The sequence below is a fragment of the Periophthalmus magnuspinnatus genome, chromosome 6, assembly GCF_009829125.3.
Source record: "Periophthalmus magnuspinnatus isolate fPerMag1 chromosome 6, fPerMag1.2.pri, whole genome shotgun sequence".
NCBI classification, from domain to species: Eukaryota; Metazoa; Chordata; class Actinopteri; order Gobiiformes; family Gobiidae; genus Periophthalmus; species Periophthalmus magnuspinnatus.
In genome coordinates, this window is record NC_047131.1 from 5,301,833 (window position 1) to 5,318,012 (window position 16,180).

At 40.1% G+C, this 16,180-nt stretch overlaps 1 protein-coding gene across 1 annotated transcript; it reads left to right on the forward strand.

The window, feature by feature from the left end:
* The first annotated feature begins 390 nt into the window (after positions 1–390).
* LOC117372471 (ribosomal protein S6 kinase 2 beta-like) lies at positions 391–15,778 on the forward strand. Its single transcript, XM_033968286.1, has 20 exons — positions 391–420; positions 2,659–2,841; positions 3,154–3,342; positions 3,738–3,919; positions 4,443–4,566; positions 5,004–5,111; positions 5,211–5,288; positions 5,362–5,495; positions 5,783–5,887; positions 6,268–6,406; positions 11,467–11,649; positions 11,962–12,150; positions 12,546–12,727; positions 13,251–13,374; positions 13,813–13,920; positions 14,020–14,097; positions 14,171–14,304; positions 14,592–14,696; positions 15,077–15,285; positions 15,684–15,778. Exons 1-20 carry the CDS (start codon positions 391–393, stop codon positions 15,776–15,778), a joined length of 2,679 nt encoding a protein of 892 aa, XP_033824177.1.
* The last annotated feature ends 402 nt before the right edge of the window (positions 15,779–16,180 follow it).

Here is a 16,180-nt window from a genome sequence, read left to right on the forward strand (position 1 = left end):
CAAGATGGTCCATGGAAGAGAGAGCCCTCCAATTAGCTTTGAGTCTCACTGAGGACTTACAGATGTGGCACCTGGAATCAAGGTCTACACATCAACAAACCTACAGTCATTTTAAGGACGTACTATACAACTAATGACAACTTAAGAAAGGAGAAGACACATGGAGTGCAGTAGCTGATACTTTGACAATATTTGCAAAGCATCATCCATTAAAAATAAAAAAAATATTTATCTTATCAACATTTAATATAAAAGCAGAATAAAACACGTACTTGCTTTGAAAGGGTGACTCGCAAATTGTCTGTACAACAACTGCAATGCGTATTTGACCAAAACAACATGGTTTCACACAATAACTAAGTCTAATGATCTGAAAACTGCTCCAGACACATGCCTTACTCGCAGTCACACTCCGCAGAGGTCAGTGTAGCAGTCTTTCAGGACTTGCGTGAGTCCAGAACCAGGCCTGGTACAGTCGGAGTACACCTGCCGTGATGCCTCTGCTGTGAATTGATTTAAATAATTCTCTTGAAGCATGATTAAAAAGCAATGTCTGACTTTCATTGGTTAATATTCGTAGATTTTTATTTGTTATTACTTTTGTCACATTTAAGTTATTTCTGTGATCATTCTGAGTTTTTCTTTCATTGACCAACGGGTACCAACAATTTTGTCCACTTGTGTATGTACTATACAGACTACACTGCTCCTGCGGCTGCTTCTACATATATATATATATATATATATATATATATATATATATATATATATATATATATATATATATATATATATATATATATATATATATATATATAGTATTTATAAGGTCCTATCTCAGTGGTGATTGCATCCTCTTTGTACAGACCAGATTTGACTAATACACATGTGTTTTCATGTATACATATTTCTTTTCCAAGTCTCTCAAAGCGTTACACTTTAGTCATTATTCATTCATTCTCTATATAGTGCTGGTAAACTACTATTGTAGCCACAGTAACCACCACCTATCACTCACACATATATTAGGCAAAGTGTCTTGCCTAGGGACACTACGAAAGAACTTGGTTTAGTGTGAATCAATCCTTCAACCTCTGAGTCGGGGATCACTGCTCTGACCACTGAGGCAAGACAGATCCAGAGACAGGTAGGAGCAGAAACAGGGGCATAAACAGGTGCAGAGACAGGGGCAGAGGCAGGTGATTCTGGCAGAGGTTGACTCTGAGAGAGTGACCTTGAGCCAGTTGTGTGTGATTATTTATGTTTTGATTTGTGTGATTTTAATGTCCTTCTTATTCTGTAAAGCACTTTGAATTACCTTGTGTATGAATTGTGCTATACAGATAAACTTGTCTTGCCTTTTTCAGTTTTTCTCTCAAATAGAAACACTTTTTTTTTTGCTGACATCCTACACTTTGCCTGGACACTGCAGCTAAAAACTATAAGTATTATTTTTATTATTATTATATTCCCCACTGAAACTAATGGACAGAAAATAAAAATTTAAAAATCAACATAGCTGACATTTACAGTTGACTGACTGCAGTGGATGTTCCTCTGAGGGGACATGGACAGAGTGACTTTTATAAAATAAATAAAATATATTTTATGAAATATAGAAATACATTTGATCAGGTTTAAACTAAATGATTTCGGTTTATTTGTCATGACTTTGATATTCTGCACACACTCACACAGTTATATTTATTTATTTATGCTCCTGTCACATTTTGTCTTAATTTTTGCATTTGAGTAAATCTGCTCATGATTTTGAAAAATAACATGTCTGTTTTGGACATGACAGAATGTGATGTGGAGTTCCGGAGTGACGTCTCTATGGCGATATGACGTGTCTCTATGGTGATATGGTGTCTTTATGATGTCACTGGAGTACTTGGACAGTGTATTGAGGAAAGGTCATTTGTTTCTGAACTCTGCAGAGGAGAGGTGGACTTTACGTGTGAGAGAGTGAACTCAACAAACAAGGCTCTAAAACAGTTTTTTTTTTCATTTACAGTGACTCAGGTGAGGTACTAGCTACATTTCTCTGCATTTTGACTAAGAAAAGGACCTCTGCAGTAGTTTAAGTGTTTGTGGCAGAGGCAGGTGTGATGTAAAGTTACTTAATAAGTTTCAAACACTACAATACATTTCCATAAACACACTTTCACCTCACTGTGGGTGTGTTTTTGAGGGGAAAACTCATTTACCTGAGTCAGCTACTGCTATCATCATCAAGATGAGCTCAAACCCTGGGCTCCTGACAGGTTGCCCCAGCGGTGTTGAAGCACGGGTCAAATGCAGTGGTGGATGAATTTTGTGAAAAAGTACTGTATTTTATTACTTGTACTTTGTTACCTTCCACCACGGGTCAAATGCAGAGTACAGATTTTCCTATAGGGACAAATGTTAGTTATGTGTAAAACAGTATTTCAGTGTCAGACGTCACCACTCTTAAGTACTCAAATACAGTCCTTTTCACTGTTCAAACTTTTCTAGTAGTAGTAGTGTATAGTATGCAGTTAAGTAGTAGTAGTAGTAGTAGTAGTTAGGCCTACATGTTCATTACATGTTCTGTTGAATTGTCAATGCATTAACATGAAATAACACAACCTTTATCTGGACTTAACTCATGTGTGATGTGTTTCACTTCCACAGACACACAGAATGGAGCCTGTCCTGAGCCTGGATGATATTAGGAGGTCAATCCCACGACACTATGAGGCGATCCAAACTGTGAGCAGCGGCGGCTTTGGTCAAGTGGTCAAGTGTCGAAAGAGAGACACTGAGGAGTTTGTAGCGGTCAAACTTCCTTTTTACATGCAGGACACAGAGAAGGAGGTAAGACCCAATTGTGACACTATTTAAAGTGCATATGACAGGTTTTTATGTATTTCTAATTATTACATGGAGGAATTTAGGAAACAACATTAGAACATAGATGAGAAAATAGTTTTGGCCCTTTTTGCTGGGTAGCATTTATGTAATTACCTCTATGTTTGCCATATCTGCTGCCCATGTCCAACCAGGAAGCCAAATTATAAACTTCCCTAAAGTAAAAAAAAAAAAAATCTGTCACTTTAATGGAATGATACACATTTTGTATTGGTGCTTAAATATGTAAACATGTTGTTTTCATTCTTGTCTGTTCAGGTCTCTATACTGCATCTTATGATGGATGAAGGGATGGACAAAAAAAACATTGTGAAGTTTTATGAGGAGTTTGACACACCTTTGGGAAAAGGACAGGTCTTCGAAATGTTGGACATGAATCTGATGGACTTTTATGACACCCAACATCTACGATTGCCCCTGTCCGACGTCCGCAGCATCGTGAAACAGGTACCAGAGCGAAGGAACGCAACACTCACAATGTGCTTTAAAGAGCCCAGATCACACTATTGTCTCTGTTATAAACAGCATTCTGACATGGCTTAAAGCTCACAAGAGTAACTTTTGCATAGTATAGGACCTTTAAATGACTTGACTGGTTTCCATAGTGATTTTCTCCTGTAATACTCTGCCAGTTCAAAGTTTGTACTGACGAACCTTCTTGTACATTGTAATGGCGTTTGTTAAGCCTATAGGGAAAAGTCATGAAAAATCTACTTGTGAAACCAGGAGTTGAACAGTCCCTGTAGAGATTTATATAAGATTTATGAAGAATTATAAACAAAGAAATAAATTAGATGGAATCCCACAAACTAACTATTGTTTTGTGTTGTGACGTTGTACAGGTGGCCACAGCTTTGGACGTGCTGAAGACCTACGCCATAATCCACGCAGATCTTAAACTGGAGAACATCATGGTCTGTGATCGCGCCCAGAGGCCCATCCAGGTCAAACTCATCGACTTTGGCATGGCCCTTTACGCATCCAAGGCCGAACAGGGCCTCATCTTCCACCATGTGTGCTACAGGTGAGCTATGGGACTCCTGTTTAAGGGAGACACTACAAGCAGCTCCAATGTTTTATTATTCACATGAATCTAATTACTCCCATCGATTTATGTGGAACATTGGAACTTCAAAGTCAGTTTTATCAAAATGCATTGTCTCACTTAGGGACATAAAGATCACTGTTTAAGTAGAGCCAACATACACCTAACTTTACAGTCTTGTACTTGACAAAATGTTGACAGATTGAACAGGATTTGTTGATATTTAATTCTAAGCCTGATTCGTTCATGTTTTAACTTCAAAATGTGGCAAAATTAGAATTTTTACATACTTTTTCAGTCAGAAAATCCAACCTGTAAATATTTTTTGTATCTTTGTCAACAAAGTGCAGCAAGAATTTTAAACCTGGCTCTATCCATTTTGCCTTATTTATAATTGAACTACAGAAGAAGTTTCCAAATGGTAGTTGTCCTGCAGTGTCTCGTCCTAATGTCTAATTATCTATCAGTCCATGTTATGTTCATGTCTTTCTTCCTCCATTAGGGCTCCTGAGGTCATTCTGGGATGTCTTTTCGATGAGGCTGTGGATGTGTGGTGCCTGGGGACCATGATGGCCACTTTACTGTTTGGGTTCCAGTTGTTCCCTGACACCTGTGAATATGATGTAGTAAGTCACTAGAGCCAAATGTAGATGTACAGGTGGGACATATTAACAAAAATTAATATCTTGATTTTTTTTTCTTTCTTTGCATTATTTCGATAACAATAACAAAATAGAACAATTCAGACAATATTTTAACAATAGATCAGGACGGTGCTAAAATGTGCCTCTAAATGTCTTGGTTGAGCTATTTAATATTTTATAAAGATGTGAGTCTGGTCACAGGTGAATCTCCCATTGATTGGTGGTGGATTAGCCAATCAGGGGATAAAGGCCATTTTTAATACTTTTAGTTATAAATGATATATATATTCTCATTTTGCATATTTCCAAAACAACAGTTATGATCTGACTTATTTTTGAATATATCTCCCACCTCTATGTCGACAGTAAATCATGTTATATTAATGTTTACAATCCTAACATGTCTTTCTCTTATAAAGATGAGAGTCATTATCAAACTCCTCGGCGCACCATCCGGAGTCTACCTCGATCGCGGGATGTTCACAAACGATTTCTTCATTGAAGAAGGACGTTCCTGGAAATTTATGGTAACTAACATTTGTTCTTGTTAGACCCAAAAATAGAATCACATCATCACATGTAAAACAATATATTTGGACATCACTTAACTTTCAAAATCTTTTTAGACTAATGAGGAAATGTTTGGATTCGAGCGGGAGGAGTACGTCACAGCAGAGTTTGGTTCTCTTCATGAGATTGTGAAGGTATGTAATAAAATGCACCCTGCAAATGAAACCTGTAAATGTCAATACTAATCTACTGATGACTTGTTTCTAGACACACTATAAGTTGTCTGACATGGAGGAGTTAGACGCACCGACAGTCCTGCTCCGTCAGATGCTGGAACCTGATGCAGCCGTACGAATTACTCCGGCCGAAATCCTCCAACATCCATTTATCTGTGGCCAAAGGTAAGTTCATAAAGTCAACTGAAACACCTTCAAATAAGTACACCTTAACAACACAGGCAAAGCAAGTTTATTTGTACAGCACAAAGCAACGTCATCCAGAGTGTTTTACAGAAGACTTTGGTGAGCAGGCTTTGGTAGTTTAATAAGAGAAGAATCAAGTAACCAAGTAAACCACAGAAGTCTATTTACTCATATATGGGGCTGTTAAAATGTGTCTTTAAGCTAATTTGTTCAATCTGCAAGTAAACTACTGAATTATAATGTGATTAAATCTGTTTTTTCTATAGTGGGGAAAGTGTGGTGAGGAGGACGTCTCCCGAGGTCATCATGGTCAGACCAGCTCGACCTGAAAACACATATACTCTGGAGGAGGACGAGCAGCAGAGTGACAGGTGAGGCTTTGGTCTCTTATTCATTTGTGGCACAGTGGCAGAGTGGTTAGCACTCAAGCCTCACAGTAAGAAGGTTCAACACGTAGGGCTTTCTGAGTAGAGTTCCATGTTTTTTGCTGTGTCTTGGTGGGTTGCCTCCGTGCAATCCGGCTTCACCACAAAACATGTACAAGATCTGGAGATAGGGCCACTGCTCCTGACAGGCTGCTACAGCGACCATTAAGTCTGGGTCAAATTTTCCTCTGTGGCAGATGAAATGTGTCTTAACCTTCAATGCAAAGTTCATGTTGGTGTTAGGACAGTGACAAGCCAGTTATGATCATGTTAAAACCTGTTCTGTACATTAAGTTCATGTCTAACATAATTTATGTTGTCCACAGTGTTATAAGTGGGAGTGTAGACATACCATTCTTTGACTCGGAGGACGTCGAATCAGGGAGTGTAACCTCAGAAGAGAGTGAAATGACACCTGAACCCAGAGTCATGAAGGGGTCATCGGAAAATGCTGCTCTTCAGGAGGTGGGCAACCAGCGAAGGAAGAGATGGAAAAACAAAGTGTCTCCGCTCTGCACAGGACCACCCACATCAAGTAAGACTCTCTTAGCTTTAGCATCACTGACTATGTTCACATGCACATCTGATCGTTATCTGATTTATGGAGGTATCAGATTACAGAAATGTTACAGAAAGAGGAAATGTAAAAAAAAAAATTAAGAGTTATTTCAAAATTACCTGTACTTTCAAATTACTCTAAAAAAAATATTGATTAACTACCACATATCATCAGTTTTTGATAATCACATTTCTCTTGGCCATATAAACAAAACGGAAAATCTCTAAATATTGGCTTTTCTGATTTTACTAGCCATTTAATGTACCCACAGTTTACATTTCATTAATCCAATAACTCAGATAATGATGAGTTGTGCATGTAAACAAAGCCTCTGACAGCATGATGGGTTTGCTCATATATGTTTCTGTTTTAGGTCGTCCTGCCTGGCCAGAGAAGAAGAGCCGTTTACAAAAGATCTTCGCCTGGTTTTAAACGGCTCAACTGCTTCTCCAGTAGGACAGAGGAGTAAGCTGTGCACTCCTCTGTTCAACCTTTTTCTCTTTTTTTAAATTGGCTTTAAAATTTGGAAACAAAACGGTGAACAAAAACATGAGAGGGGGGTTTGAAGAACAAGGTGGCCATCAAAACTGACTGTAGTTTGCACTGGTACAATGCAGGATACAGTCTGTAGGTGGTCACTTTGTTGAATCCCCCTTGTGGTCAATACAAGAATAAAATAGAGGGTTAGATAAAAACAACAGCAAAGGAAAAACTGTAGAAACCAACCCCAAAGCAAAGTGCACCCTGATCATTATCCCCAGTTAAAAGAGACATGTCCCAAACACAAGTGGGACTGTGTCTATTGTTTGGCTGGAGCTGATGCCGCCTGTCCGTCCAGGGAGTGGATCCCTCCTTCTGCGGCTCTCCCTGAGGTTTCTCTCTGAGTTTTTCCTCACCCTGAAGGAGGGTCTAAGGACAGGGGACACTGTAAATGACCACGATAGAATGATTTGGGCTTGGTGACGACTTAATTCGAATCTCAATTATTGGCACTTGTGCTAAGAGATTTCTCCAATTAGTAGTTACCATCCATCCATCCATCCATTTTCTTCCGCTTATCCGGGGCCGGGTCACGGGGGCAGCAGTCTAAGCAGGGACTCCCAGACTTCCCTCACCCCGGACACGTCCTCCAGCTCCTCCGGTGGGACCCCAAGGCGTTCCCAGGCCAGCCGAGAGACATAGTCCCTCCAGCGTGTCCTGGGTCTTCCCCGGGGCCTCCTCCCGGTGGGACATGCCCAGAACACCTCCCTAGGGAGGTGTCCAGGAGGCATCCTGAGCAGATGCCCGAGCCGGCTCAGCTCCTTCTTTACCACAACGGACCGATACAGCGACCGCATCACTGCAGACGCTGCACCGATCCGCCTGTCAATCTCCCGCTCCATCCTTCCCTCACCCGTGAACAAGACCCCGAGATACTTGAACTCCTCCACTTGGGGCAGAGACTCACCACCCACCCGGAGAGAGCAAACCACCTTTTTCCGGTCGAGAACCATGGCCTCAGATTTGGAGGAGCTGATTCTCATCCCAGCCGCTTCACACTCGGCTGCAAACCGCCCCAGTGCCTGCTGCAGGTCCTGGCTCGAAGAAGCCATCAGGACAACATCATCTGCAAACAGCAGAGATGAAATCCTGTGGTTCCCAAACCAGGCCCCCTCCGGCCCCTGACTGCGCCTAGAAATTCTGTCCATAAATATAATGAACAGAACCGGTGACAAAGGGCAGCTCTGGCGGAGTCCAACATGCACCGGGAACAGGTCTGACTTACTGCCGGCAATGCGAACACAGCTCCTGCTCCGGTCATACAGGGACCGGACAGCCCTTAGCAAAGAGTCCCGGACCCCATACTCCCAGAGCACCCCCCAAAGGACACCACGAGGGACACGGTCGAATGCCTTCTCCAGATCCACAAAACACATGTGGACTGGTTGGGAAAACTCCCATGAACCCTCGAGGACCCGATGGAGAGTATAGAGCTGGTCCAGTGTTCCACGACCAGGAGGAAAACCACACTGCTCCTCCTGAATCCGAGGTTCGACTATCGGTCGGATTCTCCTCTCCTTTAATAAAAATAATTTTCTCAAAAATGTATGTGTTGTTGTTAATGTAGCTGCTTTGTATGTGACTCTTGGTTGCTATGCCGACAAGTTGATGTGATGTTTTATTGGTCAGTCACTGGTCTGTTTTGGAGACTGGCTCTGGTGAGTTGAGACTGCTGCTGTTTTGCTCTTGTTTTGCGTGAGTTATGGCCTACAGTCGCCCTTGTGTTCAGAAAACAAAGATTAAACTACAGGAGGACACTATCTTCACTCCCCTGTGCCATTAAAACCCCGAGATATGACGGAAAAGCTGACTGGGAAGCATTTGAAATGTTGGCCCACGCTGCAAGATGGTCCATGGAAGAGAGAGCCCTCCAATTAGCTTTGAGTCTCACTGAGGACTTACAGATGTGGCACCTGGAATCAAGGTCTACACATCAACAAACCTACAGTCATTTTAAGGACGTACTATACAACTAATGACAACTTAAGAAAGGAGAAGACACATGGAGTGCAGTAGCTGATACTTTGACAATATTTGCAAAGCATCATCCATTAAAAATAAAAAAAAATATTTATCTTATCAACATTTAATATAAAAGCAGAATAAAACACGTACTTGCTTTGAAAGGGTGACTCGCAAATTGTCTGTACAACAACTGCAATGCGTATTTGACCAAAACAACATGGTTTCACACAATAACTAAGTCTAATGATCTGAAAACTGCTCCAGACACATGCCTTACTCGCAGTCACACTCCGCAGAGGTCAGTGTAGCAGTCTTTCAGGACTTGCGTGAGTCCAGAACCAGGCCTGGTACAGTCGGAGTACACCTGCCGTGATGCCTCTGCTGTGAATTGATTTAAATAATTCTCTTGAAGCATGATTAAAAAGCAATGTCTGACTTTCATTGGTTAATATTCGTAGATTTTTATTTGTTATTACTTTTGTCACATTTAAGTTATTTCTGTGATCATTCTGAGTTTTTCTTTCATTGACCAACGGGTACCAACAATTTTGTCCACTTGTGTATGTACTATACAGACTACACTGCTCCTGCGGCTGCTTCTATATATATATATATATATATAGTATTTATAAGGTCCTATCTCAGTGGTGATTGCATCCTCTTTGTACAGACCAGATTTGACTAATACACATGTGTTTTCATGTATACATATTTCTTTTCCAAGTCTCTCAAAGCGTTACACTTTAGTCATTATTCATTCATTCTCTATATAGTGCTGGTAAACTACTATTGTAGCCACAGTAACCACCACCTATCACTCACACATATATTAGGCAAAGTGTCTTGCCTAGGGACACTACGAAAGAACTTGGTTTAGTGTGAATCAATCCTTCAACCTCTGAGTCGGGGATCACTGCTCTGACCACTGAGGCAAGACAGATCCAGAGACAGGTAGGAGCAGAAACAGGGGCATAAACAGGTGCAGAGACAGGGGCAGAGGCAGGTGATTCTGGCAGAGGTTGACTCTGAGAGAGTGACCTTGAGCCAGTTGTGTGTGATTATTTATGTTTTGATTTGTGTGATTTTAATGTCCTTCTTATTCTGTAAAGCACTTTGAATTACCTTGTGTATGAATTGTGCTATACAGATAAACTTGTCTTGCCTTTTTCAGTTTTTCTCTCAAATAGAAACACTTTTTTTTTTGCTGACATCCTACACTTTGCCTGGACACTGCAGCTAAAAACTATAAGTATTATTTTTATTATTATTATATTCCCCACTGAAACTAATGGACAGAAAATAAAAATTTAAAAATCAACATAGCTGACATTTACAGTTGACTGACTGCAGTGGATGTTCCTCTGAGGGGACATGGACAGAGTGACTTTTATAAAATAAATAAAAGATATTTTATGAAATATAGAAATACATTTGATCAGGTTTAAACTAAATGATTTCGGTTTATTTGTCATGACTTTGATATTCTGCACACACTCACACAGTTATATTTATTTATTTATGCTCCTGTCACATTTTGTCTTAATTTAAATCTGCTCATGATTTTGAAAAATAACATGTCTGTTTTGGACAGATAGATGATGATGATAGAATGTGATGTGGAGTTCCGGAGTGACGTCTCTATGGCGATATGACGTGTCTCTATGGTGATATGGTGTCTTTATGATGTCACTGGAGTACTTGGACAGTGTATTGAGGAAAGGTCATTTGTTTCTGAACTCTGCAGAGGAGAGGTGCACTTTACGTGTGAGAGAGTGAACTCAACAAACAAGGCTCTAAAACAGTTTTTTTTTCATTTACAGTGACTCAGGTGAGGTACTAGCTACATTTCTCTGCATTTTGACTAAGAAAAGGACCTCTGCAGTAGTTTAAGTGTTTGTGGCAGAGGCAGGTGTGATGTAAAGTTACTTAATAAGTTTCAAACACTACAATACATTTCCATAAACACACTTTCACCTCACTGTGGGTGTGTTTTTGAGGGGAAAACTCATTTACCTGAGTCAGCTACTGCTATCATCATCAAGATGAGCTCAAACCCTGGGCTCCTGACAGGTTGCCCCAGCGGTGTTGAAGCACGGGTCAAATGCAGTGGTGGATGAATTTTGTGAAAAAGTACTGTATTTTATTACTTGTACTTTGTTACCTTCCACCACGGGTCAAATGCAGAGTACAGATTTTCCTATAGGGACAAATGTTAGTTATGTGTAAAACAGTATTTCAGTGTCAGACGTCACCACTCTTAAGTACTCAAATACAGTCCTTTTCACTGTTCAAACTTTTCTAGTAGTAGTAGTGTATAGTATGCAGTTAAGTAGTAGTAGTAGTAGTAGTAGTTAGGCCTACATGTTCATTACATGTTCTGTTGAATTGTCAATGCATTAACATGAAATAACACAACCTTTATCTGGACTTAACTCATGTGTGATGTGTTTCACTTCCACAGACACACAGAATGGAGCCTGTCCTGAGCCTGGATGATATTAGGAGGTCAATCCCACGACACTATGAGGCGATCCAAACTGTGAGCAGCGGCGGCTTTGGTCAAGTGGTCAAGTGTCGAAAGAGAGACACTGAGGAGTTTGTAGCGGTCAAACTTCCTTTTTACATGCAGGACACAGAGAAGGAGGTAAGACCCAATTGTGACACTATTTAAAGTGCATATGACAGGTTTTTATGTATTTCTAATTATTACATGGAGGAATTTAGGAAACAACATTAGAACATAGATGAGAAAATAGTTTTGGCCCTTTTTGCTGGGTAGCATTTATGTAATTACCTCTATGTTTGCCATATCTGCTGCCCATGTCCAACCAGGAAGCCAAATTATAAACTTCCCTAAAGTAAAAAAAAAAAAAATCTGTCACTTTAATGGAATGATACACATTTTGTATTGGTGCTTAAATATGTAAACATGTTGTTTTCATTCTTGTCTGTTCAGGTCTCTATACTGCATCTTATGATGGATGAAGGGATGGACAAAAAAAACATTGTGAAGTTTTATGAGGAGTTTGACACACCTTTGGGAAAAGGACAGGTCTTCGAAATGTTGGACATGAATCTGATGGACTTTTATGACACCCAACATCTACGATTGCCCCTGTCCGACGTCCGCAGCATCGTGAAACAGGTACCAGAGCGAAGGAACGCAACACTCACAATGTGCTTTAAAGAGCCCAGATCACACTATTGTCTCTGTTATAAACAGCATTCTGACATGGCTTAAAGCTCACAAGAGTAACTTTTGCATAGTATAGGACCTTTAAATGACTTGACTGGTTTCCATAGTGATTTTCTCCTGTAATACTCTGCCAGTTCAAAGTTTGTACTGACGAACCTTCTTGTACATTGTAATGGCGTTTGTTAAGCCTATAGGGAAAAGTCATGAAAAATCTACTTGTGAAACCAGGAGTTGAACAGTCCCTGTAGAGATTTATATAAGATTTATGAAGAATTATAAACAAAGAAATAAATTAGATGGAATCCCACAAACTAACTATTGTTTTGTGTTGTGACGTTGTACAGGTGGCCACAGCTTTGGACGTGCTGAAGACCTACGCCATAATCCACGCAGATCTTAAACTGGAGAACATCATGGTCTGTGATCGCGCCCAGAGGCCCATCCAGGTCAAACTCATCGACTTTGGCATGGCCCTTTACGCATCCAAGGCCGAACAGGGCCTCATCTTCCACCATGTGTGCTACAGGTGAGCTATGGGACTCCTGTTTAAGGGAGACACTACAAGCAGCTCCAATGTTTTATTATTCACATGAATCTAATTACTCCCATCGATTTATGTGGAACATTGGAACTTCAAAGTCAGTTTTATCAAAATGCATTGTCTCACTTAGGGACATAAAGATCACTGTTTAAGTAGAGCCAACATACACCTAACTTTACAGTCTTGTACTTGACAAAATGTTGACAGATTGAACAGGATTTGTTGATATTTAATTCTAAGCCTGATTCGTTCATGTTTTAACTTCAAAATGTGGCAAAATTAGAATTTTTACATACTTTTTCAGTCAGAAAATCCAACCTGTAAATATTTTTTGTATCTTTGTCAACAAAGTGCAGCAAGAATTTTAAACCTGGCTCTATCCATTTTGCCTTATTTATAATTGAACTACAGAAGAAGTTTCCAAATGGTAGTTGTCCTGCAGTGTCTCGTCCTAATGTCTAATTATCTATCAGTCCATGTTATGTTCATGTCTTTCTTCCTCCATTAGGGCTCCTGAGGTCATTCTGGGATGTCTTTTCGATGAGGCTGTGGATGTGTGGTGCCTGGGGACCATGATGGCCACTTTACTGTTTGGGTTCCAGTTGTTCCCTGACACCTGTGAATATGATGTAGTAAGTCACTAGAGCCAAATGTAGATGTACAGGTGGGACATATTAACAAAAATTAATATCTTGATTTTTTTTTTCTTTCTTTGCATTATTTCGATAACAATAACAAAATAGAACAATTCAGACAATATTTTAACAATAGATCAGGACGGTGCTAAAATGTGCCTCTAAATGTCTTGGTTGAGCTATTTAATATTTTATAAAGATGTGAGTCTGGTCACAGGTGAATCTCCCATTGATTGGTGGTGGATTAGCCAATCAGGGGATAAAGGCCATTTTTAATACTTTTAGTTATAAATGATATATATATTCTCATTTTGCATATTTCCAAAACAACAGTTATGATCTGACTTATTTTTGAATATATCTCCCACCTCTATGTCGACAGTAAATCATGTTATATTAATGTTTACAATCCTAACATGTCTTTCTCTTATAAAGATGAGAGTCATTATCAAACTCCTCGGCGCACCATCCGGAGTCTACCTCGATCGCGGGATGTTCACAAACGATTTCTTCATTGAAGAAGGACGTTCCTGGAAATTTATGGTAACTAACATTTGTTCTTGTTAGACCCAAAAATAGAATCACATCATCACATGTAAAACAATATATTTGGACATCACTTAACTTTCAAAATCTTTTTAGACTAATGAGGAAATGTTTGGATTCGAGCGGGAGGAGTACGTCACAGCAGAGTTTGGTTCTCTTCATGAGATTGTGAAGGTATGTAATAAAATGCACCCTGCAAATGAAACCTGTAAATGTCAATACTAATCTACTGATGACTTGTTTCTAGACACACTATAAGTTGTCTGACATGGAGGAGTTAGACGCACCGACAGTCCTGCTCCGTCAGATGCTGGAACCTGATGCAGCCGTACGAATTACTCCGGCCGAAATCCTCCAACATCCATTTATCTGTGGCCAAAGGTAAGTTCATAAAGTCAACTGAAACACCTTCAAATAAGTACACCTTAACAACACAGGCAAAGCAAGTTTATTTGTACAGCACAAAGCAACGTCATCCAGAGTGTTTTACAGAAGACTTTGGTGAGCAGGCTTTGGTAGTTTAATAAGAGAAGAATCAAGTAACCAAGTAAACCACAGAAGTCTATTTACTCATATATGGGGCTGTTAAAATGTGTCTTTAAGCTAATTTGTTCAATCTGCAAGTAAACTACTGAATTATAATGTGATTAAATCTGTTTTTTCTATAGTGGGGAAAGTGTGGTGAGGAGGACGTCTCCCGAGGTCATCATGGTCAGACCAGCTCGACCTGAAAACACATATACTCTGGAGGAGGACGAGCAGCAGAGTGACAGGTGAGGCTTTGGTCTCTTATTCATTTGTGGCACAGTGGCAGAGTGGTTAGCACTCAAGCCTCACAGTAAGAAGGTTCAACACGTAGGGCTTTCTGAGTAGAGTTCCATGTTTTTTGCTGTGTCTTGGTGGGTTGCCTCCGTGCAATCCGGCTTCACCACAAAACATGTACAAGATCTGGAGATAGGGCCACTGCTCCTGACAGGCTGCTACAGCGACCATTAAGTCTGGGTCAAATTTTCCTCTGTGGCAGATGAAATGTGTCTTAACCTTCAATGCAAAGTTCATGTTGGTGTTAGGACAGTGACAAGCCAGTTATGATCATGTTAAAACCTGTTCTGTACATTAAGTTCATGTCTAACATAATTTATGTTGTCCACAGTGTTATAAGTGGGAGTGTAGACATACCATTCTTTGACTCGGAGGACGTCGAATCAGGGAGTGTAACCTCAGAAGAGAGTGAAATGACACCTGAACCCAGAGTCATGAAGGGGTCATCGGAAAATGCTGCTCTTCAGGAGGTGGGCAACCAGCGAAGGAAGAGATGGAAAAACAAAGTGTCTCCGCTCTGCACAGGACCACCCACATCAAGTAAGACTCTCTTAGCTTTAGCATCACTGACTATGTTCACATGCACATCTGATCGTTATCTGATTTATGGAGGTATCAGATTACAGAAATGTTACAGAAAGAGGAAATGTAAAAAAAAAAATTAAGAGTTATTTCAAAATTACCTGTACTTTCAAATTACTCTAAAAAAAATATTGATTAACTACCACATATCATCAGTTTTTGATAATCACATTTCTCTTGGCCATATAAACAAAAACGGAAAATCTCTAAATATTGGCTTTTCTGATTTTACTAGCCATTTAATGTACCCACAGTTTACATTTCATTAATCCAATAACTCAGATAATGATGAGTTGTGCATGTAAACAAAGCCTCTGACAGCATGATGGGTTTGCTCATATATGTTTCTGTTTTAGGTCGTCCTGCCTGGCCAGAGAAGAAGAGCCGTTTACAAAAGATCTTCGCCTGGTTTAAACGGCTCAACTGCTTCTCCAGTAGGACAGAGGAGTAAGCTGTGCACTCCTCTGTTCAACCTTTTTCTCTTTTTTTAAATTGGCTTTAAAATTTGGAAACAAAAACGGTGAACAAAACATGAGAGGGGGGTTTGAAGAACAAGGTGGCCATCAAAACTGACTGTAGTTTGCACTGGTACAATGCAGGATACAGTCTGTAGGTGGTCACTTTGTTGAATCCCCCTTGTGGTCAATACAAGAATAAAATAGAGGGTTAGATAAAAACAACAGCAAAGGAAAAACTGTAGAAACCAACCCCAAAGCAAAGTGCACCCTGATCAGTATCCCCAGTTAAAAGAGACATGTCCCAAACACAAGTGGGACTGTGTCTATTGTTTGGCTGGAGCTGATGCCGCCTGTCCGTCCAGGGAGTGGATCCCTCCTTCTGCGGCTCTCCCTGA